The sequence below is a fragment of the Protopterus annectens genome, chromosome 6.part0 (assembly GCF_019279795.1).
Source record: "Protopterus annectens isolate FY-2018-M chromosome 6.part0, PAN1.0, whole genome shotgun sequence".
Classification (NCBI taxonomy): Eukaryota; Metazoa; Chordata; order Ceratodontiformes; family Protopteridae; genus Protopterus; species Protopterus annectens.
This window is the reverse complement of record NC_056737.1, coordinates 1,802,263,154-1,802,284,593: the sequence shown is the minus strand read 5'-3', so window position 1 is coordinate 1,802,284,593 and position 21,440 is coordinate 1,802,263,154. Positions and strand designations below refer to the sequence as shown.

Below are 21,440 nucleotides of genomic sequence, written 5' to 3'. Positions count from 1 at the left end.
AAGAGAGTAAGAGCTGGTACCCTCTGTTTGGTTGTGTGCCATTGTGGTGGTATGAGTGTTACCTTGCAAGGACCAGTGAATATTTAATGCTTTCAAAGCATTGATCACGGCAATCATCTCTCTGTCATTTATGAGCTTCTGTCTGTGTGTCTGTTTGTAGTGAGAGTTCCAAAGACCTGTCACACCTTAAAACTGCTCTTCTTGCCAGATCTGATACATCTGTAGTGACAGACTAGAGAGGATTCAGAAGGGAGAATTTGAAACCTTAGATGAGGGATGTTTGGTTTTCCCACCAAAAAAACTTCCAACTTACAAACCTCAAAACTGGGATCTGAAAAGACAAAAAGTTAAAGATGCTGAGCCCAGACTGAGCTGCGGTACCATTGCATCATTTCAGTCGTGTGAAGTTTGGCCAACGAAAGCATGACAATGGTAGATGTCATGTATCCCAAAATCCTGAGAAATTTCCTTGCAGATACCTGTTTTTGTTTGGAAAATTTTGGGAAGAACGGTTGAAACATCTCTGCTTTGTTTGGAAGAAGGGCTGATCCCAAGGTAGAATCTAACAGGCATCGCAGGAAAACAATGGAAGATTTCTGTAAGTTGAATTGAAAACCCAGATTGAGTAGAAGATTCTAAACAGTTGCAAAAACTCTTTTGACAACTGGAAAAAGAGTCTGCAAGGGTAAGGCCATTTTCCAAATATGGAAACAGGTGAATGCCTTGAAGATTGCAAAAAGCAATTATTGGAGCCAAACACTTTTAGAATACCTATAGTACCGTTTGAAGTCCTAAGGGTAAGACGAAGAACTGATAATGTAAGCCAGATGCGGAAAATATTAAAACAGTTCTGAAGTTTTTGTCAATGGAAATGTGATGGTAAGCATTCTTTAATTCTAATTTGACCATGAAAGCTAGTGAATAGATTGAAGGCGGAAGGGACCAAAGGGATAGATTTTGAACTTTGAAATTTTAACAAAAATATTTAGAAAGGAATATTCTAGCAGAGGCCTCCGTGATCCTTCCCCATCTACCACAAAAAATGTTCTTGAATAAAGCCTTTGCCCATCTGTCAGAGAGGCATTTGTTTTACATGTTTCTATGACATTTCACAAAGAATTAGATGAAACAGATAGACTTATTTACTAAGCAAGGAGGAATCCCCAAAAAAGGAGGGAGAGATTCCCATTGCCAAATGCACTCCTTCTGAATTACATTCAGAACCCATTTGTCAGAAACAGTCTGGTGCTACAAGGGGAGATAAGGACTCATTGTGAGGGAGAGACTGCTAAAGTGTGAGGACTATTCAGCTTGATGAAGCAAATAGACATGCTGGCTGGAAGGACTTTCCTTCATTTCTAGAGGCCTTTCCTTTCTTTTTGGAGCATCCTTGTCCTTGTTTTTTGAAATACTTCTGGAGCGTTGCTGCTTGAACTGCTTATTACAAAGTGGAGCTGAGGAGTAAGGGAAATTTTTATTTGCCTTTAAAAGGTAGAGTAACTTTGAATCAACCTTCCTCTTTCATTGCATTTTTAGGCAGCTCAACTGCAGAAGTGCTAAACAAAATTTCTTTGTCTAAGGGAGAATTTAAAATTCGATACTTAACATCTTTAGAAACGTTAAGAGAAGAAATCCCATATTTCATCTCATTTCTGGTACTGAAGAAGTGGCTCTGAAGGTAGTATCAGCAGCAGCATCATAAACTTAAATTAGAACATGCTTAGTAATGAGAAGCAGGTATTAATGAGGCATTCAAAGAATTGCTTTATATTAGAATAGGAAAGATGAGCTATTAACTTTTGTAGGTTCTCAAAATATACAAGCAAAAGTTTTAACATATGAGCTTGACTGTTTACAATTCTGAAAGTTAAAGTAACAGAATATAATACTTTTTTCTCTAACTTGTTAAAAGCTTTCACATCAGTGTTAGAAGGAATGTGTTACCAGCTGCAATCCATTTAGCAGAAACAGTTTTGCATAAGGAAATCACTGCCAGATCTGCTTTAGGGTTAGACAATAATATGTATGAGTCTGAGGTATCATGTAAAACTGGTCAGACTTTCAGTGTGTGTGTGTGTGTGTGGGGGGGGGGGGGGGGCAGAAAGTTACTATTAGACAAACTAGAAGCAATAAGAAAAAAAACATTCTTTAACCAAACAAAACATAAGGCAAAGCGGGTGATGTAGATATAGCCAATAGTTTCTAATCACAATACTTTTCTGTATAACAGGAAAGTCATTCTGCTCACACTGAAAAACTCTTTCTTCTTTGATAAAGTCTCAGAGAAAGATAAACCTTCAAGAGGGAAATCTGAAACAATACTTTCCTGTTGGGAAGAAATACCTGAAGTACAGCCATCCTTCTGCACTGTCTCATTGCCTTATTTGCCTTTACAGAAAATATAAGTCAGAAAGACAGGGAACTCTTATCATTTTCAATATTCCTGAGAAAATCCTTATAGGAATACCATCTGTTAGAAAGCATACTCATCTCAGAATCAGTGTCCATCTCCTGGCTAAGTAAAGGGACTTCTCATGCCCCTTCCCCTGGGTTCTCCATTGCCCAACAATGGGATCCATACACCCTTAATGGTTGTGGCTTTCCCCAGTCCTTCATAGGTGTAGATGCAATGCCAGAGGGACCAGGGGAAAAAGATGAGTGGTCTAAAGAACCAGAAGCGGCCATAATACAGTCACCGACCAGTGGCTGATGCACAACAGTAGTAGGCTGACACCCAGAAACTCCCCGACAACTTTTATTTTCTTGTGGACAGGGAAAGGAAAAACACAGAGACCCGCAACTGCTCCATAGGTAAAGCCAAGAATGAGACTTCAAAAGTTGATATCAGAGTCTGAACAATCAGAAAATAGTAGATAGAGAACATTTAATTATGAGGAAAGTAAACCACTGACAGTTCCCCACAAGCATAGCATCCTGCCCTCGAGACATAAACCTACAAAACCTGTAGGAAAAAAATAGTCAAAAATCAGAAACTTTTTACAGAAGCATTTCCTATTAAATATAATATTTCAGTGTGAGAAACACAGAAATTTTCTTCAGAAAAAATAAATAGTGGAAGGTTTTTCCTAACAGCCTTGAAAGATTGCTAGCCAACTAACAGTTGGGGCACAATAAATAAACATACTTTGGCAGCAAAAAAGCTCTTTGAGTACTTGGGTGCTCTAACTGTTCTTTTATATGGAACTCCCCTTGATCTCTGGACAGACAGAGAGTGTGGAAGGCATCATTTAGCTTTGGTAAACTGTCTGGTCAGTGAGGGAGGGACCCAAATAACTCAAGGTACTGCTACAACTATCTAATGCTGAACATCTATATTTACTAACACCGAGGTCTCAGATGTTGAAATAGAGGGAATACTGCAATATACTACATCCTTAAATTTAAAATGTATGCCTTCATTTTCAGAATGACAATTTCACCATTTAGAAGACCACAGTTATCACTTCCAGAATTACAACAGGTATCTGAAACTAGATTATGCTAATGAATATCAGAGGCACTGCCATTAGTATGGTTGTGGCACATATATCACAAAGACACAGTAAACACATCTGACAGTAAAATACAGTAAAAAAGAACTGATAGCAGACTTATGTCAGAAAAGAAGGGGTCCAATAACAGTTGACACTGTGAGCATTTCATTTACAGCACTGCAGCCTTGATTTTACTTTAGTTATCCTTTGTTAATCAGGTTAGTCCTACTAGCTAGCAGACTCTTTTCAGGGGAGACCTGAGGTGGTATTTATACTAGAAGGAAAAATTTGACCAGTGCATCAGGGAACTTCACCTACTGAATTAATAGGTGCTGTGGGAACTTTTGCATCCATCTGAGCTACCACCAACAAGCAGATGGGGCCTTTGTTTAATGTCTTATCTGAAGGATGGCACAATCAGAAATGTAGCACCTCCTTATACTGCACTGCAGTGTCACCAATAGATCTACCTGGTGTGGCAGTAGAACCCACAGCCGTCTGCATGAAAGGCAAGTGTGCTACCTGTTGTGCCACTGGCACTGCAACTAAAGAAATCAGGCATACAATTTTGCAGTTGCAGTTAACAGGTATATAAGCATGAAAGATACACATAATATATTGTATACTTTCACATTTCGCAAATTTTGTAATAGGCTACACAAGACTCAATAAATGTTAAATGTTTTCACAGAATGCATTTCACTTTATGCAGATGAATGCAGATTACCATCAAAAATGAAAAAAAAAATCTTCAAACCATTGGACAAAAATAATTTTCATTCAGCATTTTACAAAAACAAGCATAAGGGTCACAAAATAACTAATGGTCAAATTGTCCCAGCATGCACTGGACAGTGATGAGCATGGCAAGATGACAAGAAACATTTGCCCTGGATGTGATGTCATATTTTTATAATAAATGAGATTAACAAAACTAGAAATTGAAGTGGCTGGATGAAATAGACATTCATTGTCTTTAAGTCCTTACATTTTCTCTATTTTGTTATAATAATGTTTAATATCTTTATCCATCTATTATATGTGATGTAAATCATGGAGTTGGTATATTTATCCTATTTATTTAAAAAACAATATAATTCCAGTTCAGTTTCTAGTTCTGTCTCTGTCTGCTTCTTGCTAGTCATCACATAACTTGAATCCTACCCAGACAGTACTTTATATCCAGCTTTCATGCATCTTACAATTCTTTGCTCTCTAGCACTTAGGAAAAATCAGCTTACCAGAATTCTTACAAGTTTCCATTGTTCATCTGAAAACAGCAGACTACATAGTCTATAGTTCTGAAAAATGTTCAACTATAAGACCAGCTACCCAATGGTAGATATCATAGCACCATTTTAGATCAGCATTAAAGAAGCTAGTCAGATGTTCATAATACAAAACTGCTTTGGTGGGTCTCTGTTCATCCATGCTATTGTAAAACTCTGCAGTAGCCTACAGACATAAATAAGAAATCTGCTACAAAGGCATAGTTTATTAACTTAAGTAATACTCAGGCTTTCAGTATATGTCACTTTGGGACAGTGCCCTGTGAGACACAATTTGTGACATTTTTCTATCTGTAGCAAATACCATCAATCTTAATGGTAAGGGTTTTGTCAGATAGACAATTACCAGTCCAGCAAACTATGCATGGCTTAATGTTGAATTGGAAGAATTTGTCAAAAATCTCAGCATGGGAGATTGTGTCAAAGTACATGCCACAGCTTAGATCAGCAATGTGGACTGTACACACCCTATCCATGGCTGCAGTAACCAGCTAACTAACTGAATATATTATCTGTAATTTTTATCCTTATGCCTCATCTGTAGCTAGAATCTGCCCAGCTGGACTTGCTGGTCATCCAAAGTTTTAGTAAATAAATAAATAAATAGCCATATGTATGCCTACATGCACATATAAATACATACAGCACGTCATACTTTAATCTGTGTAGTCTATATGTCAAACCACTTTTGTTGCCAGCTAAATTCTCTTGTGTTTACCCTTTGAGGTAAAAAAAAAATATTTATTAGTGTTTTTCTTTATTTTCAGTTTTGTGAAGTCCCATGCAAGGCTCAAGAATAACATTTCTGAATGTTTTTTTTTTTAAATATTTTATTACACCTGGTTTTTTTTTTTTTTTGTTTGTTTTTTGGAATCAAATGTTTTCCTGGGGAAATTAAATTAAATCACTTCTGAAAGTAGTTATTAACCACTGATAAAATGTATTAAAATATTATTTGAACCTGAGATACATTATTCTTGGAAATCTAAACTAATGTTCTGTATTTTATTGTATTTCAGACAGAGCACAAAAGGTAAGCAGATATTTTAAAAATGTTGCTATACTTGATGAATTCACACCATGGCATAAACATAATAAATCATCACAACTGATAATGTTCTATATTTAGTTTTGGAATTCTTAATTAAAACAAGTAAAGGCAGCTTGTCTATAAATGATTAGTGATGAACAAAAGTATAATGAGATGATTTTGTGTTCAAATTAGTTGAAAGGTAATGCCAGCAGTTACTACCTGTGAATGAATTTTATTACTGAAATTTCAGAATGTCATGTAACTCATTGTCTTTCAGTATCATATTTTCTTTAAAGTATGATTTTTACTTCTCTTACTGTATTCAAACATAACTTGGATGAAGGGATGGGTAACCAGAAATTGACCTCTGGTTTAGCACCAATGGCCCCCATTAATGGTGTTCCCTGGAGATTATGATACAATTTCATAACATTAACTTTGGCTTCCAAAAAGTAAATGCCAGAGAGAAATGGTGCAAGGACTAAACCCTAGGACACTCCACTAGTGACAGGTCATTTGGAGGAGGGGCAGCCACCCACCTTTATTTGCTGTGTTCTGTTTGTGAATTAATTTTATCTCCATCAAGTTACAGAGGGATTAACATTTAGTTGGGAGAATGTATCTATGATGTCTACATGTGGGATGGTGTTAAATACCTATACAAGGTGTAGATAATTAGTGTGCACTGAATTGCCCTTATCACTTGCCTCAGTGACTTTTTTTTAAATGAAAGCAACCAAGTTAACCAAGCAGGACATGCCCTTGATGAATCCAAACTGGGTCAGGTCACCCCCTTACCTCTACTTACATTTTCCTACAGTGAGATTGCACCAGCCCATAATAACAGAAAACTCCTTCAGATTAATTCCAGTTTACATCTATATGTATATTTAAGAAAGAGTCAGAATTATATTCATTATTCTGAAGAAGAACCATTTGGATGATATTATGGTAAGTGTGGCTTTTCAAATGGGCATAATCATATCCAAAAGAAGAAGAAGAATACTTTTGGGATATACGCTTAAGAATCCTTCGGCTGTAAGACAAAGCATGTAAGACATGGCATCTCTTGGTCTACTGTACTTCATGCAGTCATCCATCTTCGTCTTACCAGTTAAAATCATCTTTTCATTATAGTCATTTTAAACACACCCATATAATTAATGATTTCTGTGGAAGTGAATTAACTGCAGATCCATGTTTTTTGCATGTCATAAATAGTGCTAATGCCATGTAAAAGAAAATGGTTGAAAACTAAATTAGAACATTAAGGCCACCAGATTTACTGGATACATTTAAAATCTCGGCCAGTAGGTTAAATCAAAATAATGGCTTCTGTGGTAGTTTTTTGACTCCCTGATTCAAGGAAAGTACCTAGCATTGTGGTATCATGGTAGCACATTAGAGTGAATTTTTGTCTGCTGGAAACTTATTTCTGCTCTTGGCAGTTAAGATTTTTAATAAGGATGCTTATCAGAAAGCAAGATCAGGACATTGGTTGCCCTGTGGTTTCTTGATCAAATATCTGTCCATATCTAAATATTGATTAATTTAATAGTTAAGAGTGAAGTAACCCTTGCCCTTGGCTCAGGTATCTATTAATGAAAGTCTCTAACTAATTGTAAATAAATTAATTGCAACCTGATCTTCGGGATCATCAAAGATGAACAAATCACCAGCAGTATTAGCAAATATAAACATGTTTACTTGATAGCCTTAAGAAATGTTCTAACAAATGCAAAAAGCAGCTAAACAAATCGCCAGTCACAAAATTCAGTTTTGTTACGATCATGACATAATGAAAGATGATGGGTATAGCAGTTTCTGCATGAAGTAAACTAGCTATATACAGTGCCAATAACACTACTCAAGTTTGCTAAAGGAAATCAGAATATGTTTATCATATTGTGACTTTAATAAAGATGTTGCTCCTTTCTTGGTTGCATGATTAGAATTTCGCAGAGGACAGTGTGAGTTATCTCATATATTAGACCATATTTAGATAAGCAATGTGGACTGTACATGCCATAACTGTGGCTGCAGTAACCAACTAACTAAATACATTCTCCTTAGTTTTTCTCCTTATGCCTCATCCAAGGGCAAAGGTTACATGACTCAACTGTTAAATTCATCAATATTTAAGTATGGACACATATTTGATCAAGAATCACAACAGTCAATGATTACATAAAAAGGCACTGAAAATTTAACAGCCTTTTGACAGGAAAAGCTCCTTCAAGCTCAGTAACCCCAAAGTTATTGCGTAGAATAAAATTCATCTGTGATGGAAACACTAACAGAACACTATGAGGTCTGCAATACTGGAGACATACAGAAATTATTCTCATCCCATGAAGAATGTGAATTTATGTCAGAAATATTAATTTAGATGATGCAGAATTCCATTTCTGACATGTGTTTATACATGGATCAAAATGTTGCAGTGAAGTTATCATTAAGCAGAAAGCATTACTTACATATGATTATTTGTTGTTTACATTTGGGTTCAGTGAATTTAGCTTACTCTGATTTACTGACCTACAGAGGGCTCAGATAAAAAAATAATATAATTAGTTTAGCTTTTGAGGCTAGAATCCTCTCTAAAGCATATGAAGGAGATGCTCGGATACTGGCATTTTGCAGTTACCACTTGTAAACTCTAATAATGCTTTTGTGTAAGATGTAAAATTACAAGTTACAAAGTACAAGGATTGGTTGGCATTCCACATTCCATGGAAGTTGTGTATTACAAGGATTGTTTAGCTTTCCACATTCCATGAAAGTTGTGTATTACAAGGACTGGTTGGCGTTCCACATTCCATGGAAGTTGTATATTACAAGGATTGGTTAACATTCCACATTCCATGGAAGTTGTGTATTACAAGGATTGGTTGGCATTCCACATTCCATGGAAGTTGTATATTACAAGGATTGGTTGGCATTCCACATTCCATGGAAGTTGTGTATTACAAGGATTGGTTGGCATTCCACATTCCATGAAAGTTGTGTATTACAAGGATTGGTTGGCATTCCACATTCCATGAAAGTTGTGCATTACAAGGATTGGCTGGCATTCCACATTCCATGGATGTTGTGTATTACAAGGATTGGTTGGCATTCCACATTCCATGGAAGTTGTGTATTACAAGGATTGGTTGGCATTCCACATTCCATGAAAGTTGTGTATGTGCTCCAAGATGTGCCTGCTCATTGTCATGTCCCACTGAAGGCAGACATTTTTTTTAAATCTATTAGACTGCAAACACTTGGGGGGTGCCTGGGTATGGAGAAACACAAATGACACAGGTATTAAAACCATAGTCAGAGCAAGCTATGTAGAAGAGTCTCACCCACAAATCATCTCAACTTTTATACTGTTCTTCTTTTCCATCTGTAAAATATGCATGTGAATAACAAGATATTGTAGCATTTTCATAGTGCATGAATATTGAGCTATGAATGACTCTTTTAAACACAGTGTAACATGATATTTTTTTTTATTAGGGACAGAAAGGTGAACCTGGAGTAGTTCCTTTTGTAAGTAAAGTTCTTTTTATGTCAATTTTTGAATATACTGTATTTCTTATTCAATATTTATTATGAGGATATATGACAGTCAATGTAAAAGTTCTTCAATTACAAATTTTGGAATAGATCAGTGTACCCCAGTTCTAAAATCTGTAAACTGTAACGTTATGTCACTAAAATGCCATAGATTGTTGTAAAGTGCTAAATGACTAGCTTATAGTTGTATTCTTTGTACTGGTAGTCAGGGATTTCCTAATAGAAAGAGAGTTTATTCAAGCAAAGTGAAATAAAACACACACAGGATGATGTGTATTATAGTACTAAAATTATAAGGTATACTTTAGCTCATGGCTACAGCAAGCTATGTTATGCTATTTTAACTTATGTGATATGATTACTAGTTATTGTTTGGTTTGCCATAGCTTATCCACAGCTCTAGCAAGTCATTATCCCACACACGTTATCATTACTGAAAATTACTGCTTATTTTGTATTCTGTCAGAATGCCCAGGAAAGGAAATTACATACTTGTGCATCTCAGAGTCAATGATATCCAGAGAAAATCAATCACACAATAGTGTATATCTAAAATTGTCTCATGAAATACCAAATGCTCAAAAGATGGAATACAAAGAAGTGATCTTGAAGAAAAAAAAATTCAGTGTGGCCATTGCACACTCCCTGCTAACTATATATACCAACATCAAGATGACACAAAAGTAAGGAAGGGGAAATTCTCCATTTACAGCAATTTTGCATATAAAGCAGCTGGCATGCTGATAAGAACATTTGCTCTTTTAAGTGTTTGCTCCTATAGATTGCAACCATAAGATTATGCATATTTATGTATATATCTATATCTATCTATCTATCTATCTATCTATCTATCTATCTATCTATCTATAGATGCTTTCTGCTACTTTTGTTGAATAGTGCTTTGGTCAACATCTGTTTTGTCAACCAAATTGTGTTGACTATATAGATGGTCAACACATGTCCACAAAAGTAGCAGATTGGACGATTAGGATTGAGGTTTGTGAATTTGCCCTTTCCTTAAGAGCTGTGCAATCTCAGACTTAGTATATGTATTTAGCAGGGACAGGTTTCATTTTTGGTTTTTCCATTTTTATATGTGCTGAGAATGATGCTCAGCACATGCATAGTAGTATGTCGATATGCTTAAGTTAGACCAATTGCCCTTGATATTATGCACATTGATATTAGTGCCATTCAACAAACTTAAATAAATCCAAACACACACACACACACACACACACACACACACACACACACACACACATATAAATATATGGTTCCACTTTGAATCATTGAAAACTTGAAACATCGAAATTCTGATCATCGAGACCAGAACATCGAGTTTCAAACCATCGAAGATTCAAAGGCAATGTATAAAAAAGAAAAAAAAACTCTAAAAACTGTTTTTTGCAGGGGGGCTTTGCCCCCCTGCACCCCTCACACACCCCCAGCTTTAATATACCAACTCCGAGATCGCACTACAGTGGGATAAAGGGAAATCTCTGTTTTAGCGCTATTTGCAGAAGCACTAAATGGGAGATTTCCCATACCCTGTCTGCAGTGCCATCACAGAGATGGCACATTCACAGACACAGTGTGCAGGGCATTTTGCTGCCCTGCAGAAATACTAGCTTTTACCCCATTTTTACTCACCTTTTTCTTCTCCTTGACAACATCGATGTTCTAAACACTCGATGATATGGTCTCGACCATATGAATTTCGATGGTTTAGAATTTCGATGTTTTCAAGTGGAACCAAATATATATATATATATATATATATATATATATATATATATATATATATATATATATATATATATGTGTGTGTGTATTACAAATATGTATTTGACTAGGGCCATGGGGCCATGTACTATCAATTAATTAGGTGTTCATTTAAAAAAGTTGTTTACTTGTATGCTTTTTTTTCACTTGTATGGCTTTTTTTATTAATTTCATGTTTTTAGCCAAAATGAAGCCTATTCAGACATTGTAATTATCAAACAATGGTGCATGATTCAATTACCAAATTTAAAATCAAAGTCAATCTTTTTTTTATTTTTAATAAGTGTTTCTAATGAATGTATTATTATTCAGATATTATTGAAATAATTGATTGATGGTCAATATTTTTTCCTAAAATTAACTCAAATTTTCATATCCCGCCATTAAGACCCATAGTGTCAGGTATAAGGTCTGAGACAAAATAAATCTCCTTCTGCTTTCTGAACTTCTTGTTTAAAACTATTGTGGTCTTTTTTGAGATTTAGATTACAGGACAGCATACATTTTTTTTTAATTTTTGTGAAAATATGGGAATCACTTTTGATGTAATTACTCATTATTACCAATACGTCTCACTATTGTATTATTTTTGATACTGTTAATAAGTAAACAAATCATGGTATGGTTTTAGCATTTATTCATACACAGAGGTGAGCAAGCCTGGAATTTCTGAAAAAGAACCAAGCTTGAGCCAAACTAGGGCTCATATACTAGAAACACACAGATACACTCACAAAGGCACAAATCACAAATACACATTTACATCAACATACATACTGCATACAAACATACTGCAGTCCCCATGCCAGCCTACACACACACACACACACACACACACACACACACACACACACACACACACACACACACACACACACACACACGCACACATACACGCACACAAACACACATTTGCCCATCACTTACTCATACCTCTCAGTTGTTCCTGATTTTGCCTCATATTTTTGCCTTGTCTCTATAAAAAATGATTTTATGGTAAATCATTGAGAATTACAAGCAGTCAATGTCAGACATTAGAGTTTTATTCTTATTGTTTGGAAAGTACACATTGATACAAAACATTTTGTTCTATTCACTTTTTAATTAAATTACAGTAATGTTTAAAAATTGTCCATGATTTTGGGACTTTGTATACCTATTATTTTTGGCTTTGTCCGTGTCTAGAATTCTTGAGCAAAGAAATTGAGAGGTATAACTTACTATTTATGCTGTTTGCTTACCCAGCACATAAATAAAATAATTAATAATGTTTCACATGACTCATCCAGAAAACAAGAAAATGCTGATATTCAGGCAAAAAAGTGGGGTGACAAATAGAATTCAAGAAGGCAGTCATTTTGTATAATTGTGTTGGTGTAACCCTGTACTTGCAAAAAAATTATTTGCAAAGGATTTAAATATCTGAAATCAATTATTTGAGTTAATAATCAGAGAATCAGCCGAAGTTTTGTACTTACATTTGTTCAGAAAATGTACATTGATGCAAAATATGTTTGATTATCCTCTTAGAACTATAGCGATATTCACAGCTTGATCCTCCTTTTGGATTTGTGTTTCTCATTGTTTTTCTTTTATTGTCTTTGCCTTTGATTACTGAGGAAAGAAGTTTAGAGCTATTCTTCTGGCACAGACTAATGGCAAAGACAATGTGTGATATGATGCACAAAAAAGCAAGCCTGCATAGGCAATGACTGCTAATTAGTGACAGCAGAATGATTGCTCTCTTCTGGTCTAATGTTAAATATTTAACATTAGGTTACATAAATGTCTTAAAAAGAAGTTTGAATTGCATGTCAGACATGCTTTTCAATTTGGAGTAATAAGACTACTTTCATTTATCAGTTGCATGGTGATAATTTTGATTGCTATTACCCGCAGTTCTTGCAAGCAGGTGAAACTATAATGTAGATTTTCATTGAAAGTAACTGTAAGACATTTAAAAAAACAATGGTTCAGCTTGTTAACTTGACAGAACACAAGCCAGAGCTGAGCTTGTAATCAGGCCCAATCTTGGCTTAAGCCAGCACTGACTTGCTCATTTATGATAAAACAAAAATATATAGTTTTTATTACTAAAGCATGTATAGTGGCATGTACTATAAATTGATTAGATGTCTCTTAAGCCTATTTAAACATGCTAATTTAGTTGACTGCTAGATTTTACTGCAGAGGATGTGGAGGTATTGAAACTCTGCAGATAAAGCATTGAAAGTATAATTTACTGCTTCCTTGTTTTTTGTGCTGTTAAGCAGTGTGATTTGTTTTTATTTCCTTTGGACTTGTGCATGCAAATTTCAGTTCCTCTCCTTGCATTTATAGTGATAAGGATTTGGTTTTGATCTATGGAAGCTCCTCATGCCGTACAATGGGATTTTTAATTTGTGTTTGAATTAAAGGAATACAATGCTCCCAGTAATAACTATATATCTCTGTCTATATTGATCTCTCTCTCTCTCTCTCTCTATATATATATATATATATATATAATATAATACACACATACATTTATATATGCATATATGTTTATATATATATATATATATATATATATATATATATATATATATGTATGTATATATATATATATATATATATATATATATATATATATATATATATATATATATATATCATGATTTATTTATTTATTTTATTTATTGCATTTGTTTACCGGGAAAGTCCACTGGGCCTAACAGAGCCCATTTTCAGTGGAGGCCCATGGAGAAAAGCTGTGACAAGAACATACAGAACATCTTAAACATTAATTGGTACAAAAGTAGATGCAGTCTTACACATAGTGATTACAGTAACATGTACAGAATATATACATAAAAGCAGGAATTTTGTTGGTTGCCAGATTAATTCAATCAGAGACGAATAAACAGAGATATATTAATCAGCATTATTATACCAGTATCAACAAGTGATGAAAAATAATAATTATAGAGATAATATCACCAGTCAGCAGTAGCAAAAAGCATGGGGGTTTAGTTATCATATAAGAAGAAGGTGGAGGCAAACCCCTCTTTTGTTCAATGTTAGGATAGTCATTTTGCTTCATGTTTCAGTTTAAATGATGTGGTACATAATGAGGTTCTCATAGTTTTGTTAATTGTTACCATTCTATTTATATTATCAATGCAATGCTATTAGTTCATATAACAAATTGCACTTAGCAGTATATTCACTGTAATTCACAAACAAAATCATTTATTTAGAAAATGGCTTATGTAAGGTCTTAGTATAGAATATGGCATTTAAAGATCTGTCAGTGTTCACAGATATTTAGTATGTAATCAGGTAATATTGCCAGAATGAATGAAATCTCCTAATTTCTTCTTTCTTCAGTATGAAGGTTTTGTTTTGTTTTTGGAATGTTTGCTTATTTATTAATTTTATTGCTTGGGTTAAACTCATTAATTGCAGTAGGACATTAGGGAAATGCCCCAGATCTGCATCTGCTTCAGCAAATAAAGAATTAAATAGGAGCGACAGATTTGGCATGTGACAACTACATCTTCTCTCAGGAGACAAAGTCTAAAGCATGATGCCATCAAGATGTACATGGCCACATGACCTATCTGCCTTGTATTATCTATGATTCTCTTTTAATATGACTTCTGGCAGAGGGCACACATGAGTTATTCTCTGCTGCAGAAAACATGGCTGTGGTGGGGCAAGAATCATTTGGCTCAAGAGTACTGAAGAGTTTACAGGGAGGGCTGCTGCTGAATTTGGGGGAAATGTCCTTTTTGCACCTGACTAGCTAGCATGTCAGACCCATGCTCACCTTTTGTAGCTCTGGCAGGCAATAAATATATGAAATGTGTAACTCCTGCATGCCATTTAGGCATGCCTTATAACTGTCTGCGATTTACTGGAGTTTCATGAATATCAGTAAGGAGAGAGTTCACTAAATAATGGCAGTCAATTAAGTTTCAAACTTAATTACATTCAGAAAATGCATGACGATTTTATTCTGGTAACATTCTAAGTTTATAAGAGCAATATTTAAAAACTGTCCCTGTTTTTGGGACTTTGTCCCCTGTTATTTTAGTCTTTGTCCTGCCAAGAGATTGAGAACTATGCTTTAGATGTACATATACCACTGGGCTTTCTAAGTATGTCTCTTTTAGAAAGTGTTTTAATTTGGTTATTAGTTTATTAGAAAGCAGATACTTTCTATTCAATAGTTTGAAATGAATATCTGTTTAAAAGATCTGCACAGCACCAATAATGTTTTTAAGTATATTAGTAAGGCTTGCATATGTTTTGTCTGCTGTAATAAAGAGATGATAATTTTCCTGACTTACTGATAATAAAGCCTAGTTTTCATATATTACTGGGACATGCGCATGCTCTGTAATAAGACTTGACAATGAGTTCAGAATGGGATCTACTTTGGATTGTGCTTAGAATATCAAACCATGGGCACTTAAATATGATGAGCTCAATAGCTTATTCATTTTTTTTACCAATTTTAAGATGAGTAGCAAATTATTTTATGATCCTACATGCATTATACATGTGTGTCCATTATGATATTGCAGATTTCCTAGATGAACACTGAATGAAAAAAATTATATATTTATGAGTGCTATTTACAGATGCAGTTTATTTCACATTTTCGAAAGCATAAACTGGTTTATGATACAGAATGAATATACTATACAGACTGATATTGGCTTCTCCTTCTGTGTTTAGATAACTGGAATAAGAGGACGACCTGGATCAATGGTAAGTAACTATTTATTCTGCTGTTGATTAGATGTATTTAGTACAGACTTAAAATGATCAAATATGAATAAAATAGCAGCAGCACTAGATCGCTAGCAAATTTAATTCTATTTTCTGCCACTGTCACATTAGAAAAAATCATCACAACTTCCTTTCCTGCTGAAATATGTTTGACTTGGCTCACTTGGCAAAGTTTACTTTTAGGGTTAATTGTCTGGAGCCTGAAAAATGCAAAAAACGTTGACTTTTAAACAACAGAAGTGCAACTTGTGGTATCTCTGATTTATCCTAAAACCTACATGCAAAGAAATTGCTCCTACTTTTCCTGAAAATGAAGCATGTAGATTTTCTAAAATGGAAGAACGTAAGAAGCCATCAACTAGCCATTGGCAGAGCAGTGATTAAACCATCACTTGGCTTTTAGCAGGACAGTGATTATTTATATTCTTCAGAAGCTGTAAAGGTCAGTGAGTCATTGAATGTTGTTAAGACTCAGGGTAGTAAAACAAAATAGTCCAAGGATCAGGAAATATTTCAGAGGAATCATTCTACAGTAAGACAAACTAGTCACATGAAGACGTGACCACATGTGAAATATGCTTTCAGGTTAGAAACTAAAGGCCTGTACTTTGAAAATCACAATTGTCATATGTAATGGGCAGTCTGAATGTCAGTAATTTATATTTTCAATGACTTAATATATGAAACATCATTTATTTGTACAAAATTAAACAAGTAATTTATAGTATAACTTTTACATCAGGGAGCTTGTGGCAGTCTCGAGATGCTATGACCCAAAATTTTCTATAATGAAGAAATAGTTGCTGTGATTGTCCTTTTATATGTAGAATAGGCAGTCAGGCTTCTGACCCTTCCACAATTAAAATATAATTTGGGGATTTTCTGTTTTTAATATAAGGACATTGCATTTGAGGAGTTCATTTTGTTTGTTGAGGAACACAATTTTCAGCTGTTGCCATAAATTAGAAAGACACCTTTTTTATTAGTAAAGAAAGGTTGTTTTTGACATATTTAAATTAGCACAGCTATGATTTTTGCATGTAAGTTAAAGTAATGACTTGGAAGTTATTGGCCAAACAGTATCAATGTTGATAGAAAAACTGATAGCAGAAAATATTGAATTTGTGAGGGAAAGATTGCTTTCTGCGGGTGTTTATTGAAGCTGGCCCATGTAACAGTCTGTTTATGAGAAGGAGAGAATGCTTTCTTATTTGTGAAGTTTCTGGAGTGAGGAATGTGGCCTGTGACTCTAAGGAAAGGGCAGGTTACCCTTAATACTATGTAAACTGTTCCGGTGACCACACAGCATAGGAAGAGATGAAAAAACACAGATATCAGATCATTTTGAACACATTGCACCATGGATTTGTAATAAACAATTTGATCCACCCTTTAAAACTTCTTAAGAGAAATTACATATACTAAGTATGACATTTGTTAACCGTTTTGTTGAATAAAAAAGTACAAATTCATTGTATTAAGATATTGTAGGAGCCTTTCCGATGGGAAGTTTAAGGAACAGAAGTATATCATTGCATGGTTCCTCACCAAGTCTTTCAGATGGGGAGTATAAGGGATAGAAGTATATCATTGCATGGTTCCTCACCAAGTCTTTCAGATGGTGAGTATAAAGGATAGAATTATATCATTGCATGGCTACTTGCCAAGTCTTTTAGATGGGGAGTATAAGGGATAGAAGAATATCACTGCACGGTTACTCACCAAGTCTTTCAGAAGGGGAGTATAAGGAATAGGATTATATCACTGCATGGTTACTCACCAAGTCTTTAAGATGGGGAGTATAAGGGATAGAATTATATCATTGCATGGTTACTCACCAAGTCTCTTAGATGGGGAGTATAAGGGATATAATTATATCATTGCATGGTTACTCACCAAGTCTTTAAGATGGGGAGTATAAGGGATACAATTATATTATTGCATGGTTACTCACCAAGTCTTTAAGATGGGGAGTATAAGGGATAGAATTATATCATTGCATGGTTACTCACCAAGTCTTTCAGATGGGGAGCATAAGAAATAGAGTTATATCATTGCATGGTTACTCACCAAGTCTTTTAGATGGGGGGGTATAAGGGATAGAAGAATGTCATTGCATGGTTCTTCACCAAACAGAAACAAATTAGCCAGAATCAAAAGCATGGATGCAGGACTGCAGAGACATCCTTGTGAAGTGGACAGCACTGCAACTCACCAAAGACACAGACTAAGGCACTTTCACAAAACTGAACTGCAAGCATATCTCAGGGGATGTCAGTAGTAATGTGCACGACACAGTGCAAAGCATATCTCAGGGGATGTCAGTAGTAATGTGCACGACACCGTGCAAAGCATATCTCAGGGGATGTCAGTAGTAATGTGGCAAAGCATAGTAATGTGCGACACAGTGCAAAGCATATCTCAGGATGTCAGTAGTAATGTGCAGTGCAAAGCATATCTCAGGGGATGTCAGTAGTAATGTGCACGACACCGTGCAAAGCATATCTCAGGGGATGTCAGTAGTAATGTGCACGACACCGTGCAAAGCATATCTCAGGGGATGTCAGTAGTAATGTGCACGACACCGTGCAAAGCATATCTCAGGGATGTCAGTAGTAATGTGCATGACACCGTGCAAAGCATATCTCAGGGATGTCAGTAGTAATGTGCAAAGCATATCTCAGGGGATGTCAGTAGTAATGTGCAAAGCATATCTCAGGGATGTCAGTAGTAATGTAACGACACCGTGCAAAGCATATCTCAGGGGATGTCAGTAGTAATGTGCACGACACCGTGCAAAGCATATCTCAGGGGATGTCAGTAGTAATGTGGCAAAGCATATCTCAGGATGTCAGTAGTAATGTGCGACACCGTGCAAAGCATATCTCAGGGATGTCAGTAGTAATGCACGACCGTGCAAAGCATATCTCAGGGGATGTCAGTAGTAATGTGCACGACACCGTGCAAAGCATATCTCAGGGGATGTCAGTAGTAATGTGCACGACACCGTGCAAAGCATATCTCAGGGGATGTCAGTAGTAATGTGCACGACACCGTGCAAAGCATATCTCAGGGGATGTCAGTAGTAATGTGCACGCACCGCAAAGCATATCTCAGGGGATGTCAGTAGTAATGTGCACGACACCGTGCAAAGCATATCTCAGGGGATGTCAGTAGTAATGTGCACGACACCGTGCAAAGCATATCTCTGGGGATGTCAGTAGTAATGTGCACGACACCGTGCAAAGCATATCTCAGGGGATGTCAGTAGTAATGTGCATGACACCGTGCAAAGCATATCTCAGCGGATGTCAGTAGTAATGTGCACGACACCGTGCAAAGCATATCTCAGGGGATGTCAGTAGTAATGTGCACGACACCGTGCAAAGCATATCTCAGGGGATGTCAGTAGTAATGTGCACGACACCGTGCAAAGCATATCTCAGGGGATGTCAGTAGTAATGTGCACGACACCGTGCAAAGCATATCTCAGGGGATGTCAGTAGTAATGTGCACGACACCGTGCAAAGCATATCTCAGGGGATGTCAGTAGTAATGTGCACACAGTGCAAAGCATATCTCAGGGGATGTCAGTAGTAATGTGCACGACACCGTGCAAAGCATATCTCAGGGGATGTCAGTAGTAATGTGCACGACACAGTGCAAAGCATATCTCAGGGGATGTCAGTAGTAATGTGCACGACACCGTGCAAAGCATATCTCAGGGGATGTCAGTAGTAATGTGCACGACACCGTGCAGCAGGGATACAGGCTGTTGGTGTAGCACTACATGCAACTAAACAAGATATTCTTCTACATAACAGATTATGGCGCAAACTTTATTAGTAATGTCATACATATAGGTTGAGAGGGTCATACTTATGTATTAGTCATTGTGGTTGTATGCCACAGTGGGTTCACTTCTAAATTTCAAAATACAAAACCTTGAACCTCTAAATCCTAATGTTCAGAAGTTTGAAGTCTTGGAATCTCCAAATGTATCACTGGAGATCACCGTATAGTGCGGAATGGGAACTTTACAGTTCTTTGCCCTATACTCCAATCTTGGAGTTGTTATATTTAAGTTGCAGGGGATGTGGGGATGCAGGGGGTCTTGCTCCCCTGCAAAAACATGATGTATGAGGTCTTCTTCTTTTAGGTGATTTTTGTTTTTAGTTTCGAGATTCCAAGACCTCGAACTTCTGAATGTCAGGATTTAGAGGTTCGAGGTTTTGGGATTTCGAAATTTAGAAGTGAATCTGTCACAGTACAAAAAGCTCTGAGTGACCTTCATACTCTGCTTACCTATAGAATATAAGCTGTAGACAGTGATCTTTGACAATGCAGGTCCGTCTCCAATGTTAGACTACTTCATCATGGCATAGTCTCTACCTTTCATCTGTTGTAACTTGCTGTTTTTGTGATACAGACATCAGCTACTACAGTGTGACAGCAGAATGCCCCCCCCCCAAAAAAAGGGGAAAAATAACAACACAAAGTAATCAGCACCAAGCCTCTTTATGAGTTTGTGAACATGGTAGCTTTGACCACATCATAGATATTCTAGTGGGATATGAGAATGAGTGAGGCAAGGACATATACCTGCTGGAGTTCTTTTTAATTTTATGGAGGTGTTTTTTCACAAAATTATTCTCCACAAACCTCAGAATTTCCTGAGCTTTGGGTGGTGTAGTCACAGCAACATCTAGTGTCAGAAATGTCAAAGCTGGTAACTTCCTTAGTTGCAGAAATAGCAAAGCATCAATACTACAGTCTGTAGCCAGGAGGTGTTTCTGTATTTGCTATCTTAACATATGTCTTTAATGAAAAATACATCCTGTGGTCTTGGCATCAGGACTGAATTTCTAACTAAACCTTATGATGACCTATTCAGATCTCGTCAAGATGTATGTGGGGGCCAACTGCAACTTCTCTGCTTTGGACACTTCAGTTAACACATTCCATATTCTTTCAGAACTATCCACTGTTTTTCTGACCATCAGGCAGTACACAAAGGATGTAGTGTGTAGCTGATGACTGTCTTGGGCAACACATGGAATATGTATAAATGGTACATGCTATAGCACTAGCAAGAAAATTGCCATCTCCAATTATAATAAGTAGGCTGCAGGCATGAGCAAGGTTGGATGCCATGTTCAAATGGAGAAAGTTGCAGCTATGCTCAGGGCTGTTCATGTTAGGCACAATAAATATATTTATTTTTAATGGTTAATGGCCTCATGGTGCATTAACCATTGTTACTGGATGTTTGGTGTTTTCCTGTCCTGTTTTGTGTCCAGTACAAGCAGTTTTTCATTTGATTATGTGGGTAAAGGAGCAGTACATGTACAGCATTACTATGGGTGTCTGCAGCAATATCCTGAATGATTTGCAATTGTGGTTGACTGGAAGATGTAGTTCAGGCCGTTATGACATGAGTTTTATGATGCTTAGAGCTATACTTTTCATGTAAAAACTGCCTCTGAAATATTCCAC

At 36.1% G+C, this 21,440-nt stretch overlaps 1 protein-coding gene across 1 annotated transcript in view; it reads left to right on the top strand.

Moving 5' to 3' along the window:
• COL5A2 (collagen type V alpha 2 chain) overlaps window positions 1–21,440 on the top strand; it is a 738,909-nt gene that overhangs the window by 218,621 nt on the left and 498,848 nt on the right. Inside the window, exons 3-5 of the mRNA XM_044075160.1 lie at window positions 5,803–5,816; window positions 9,321–9,353; window positions 15,891–15,923. Of these exons, the coding sequence (XP_043931095.1) occupies window positions 5,803–5,816; window positions 9,321–9,353; window positions 15,891–15,923 (80 nt within the window). The remainder of the gene's footprint in view (window positions 1–5,802; window positions 5,817–9,320; window positions 9,354–15,890; window positions 15,924–21,440) is intronic.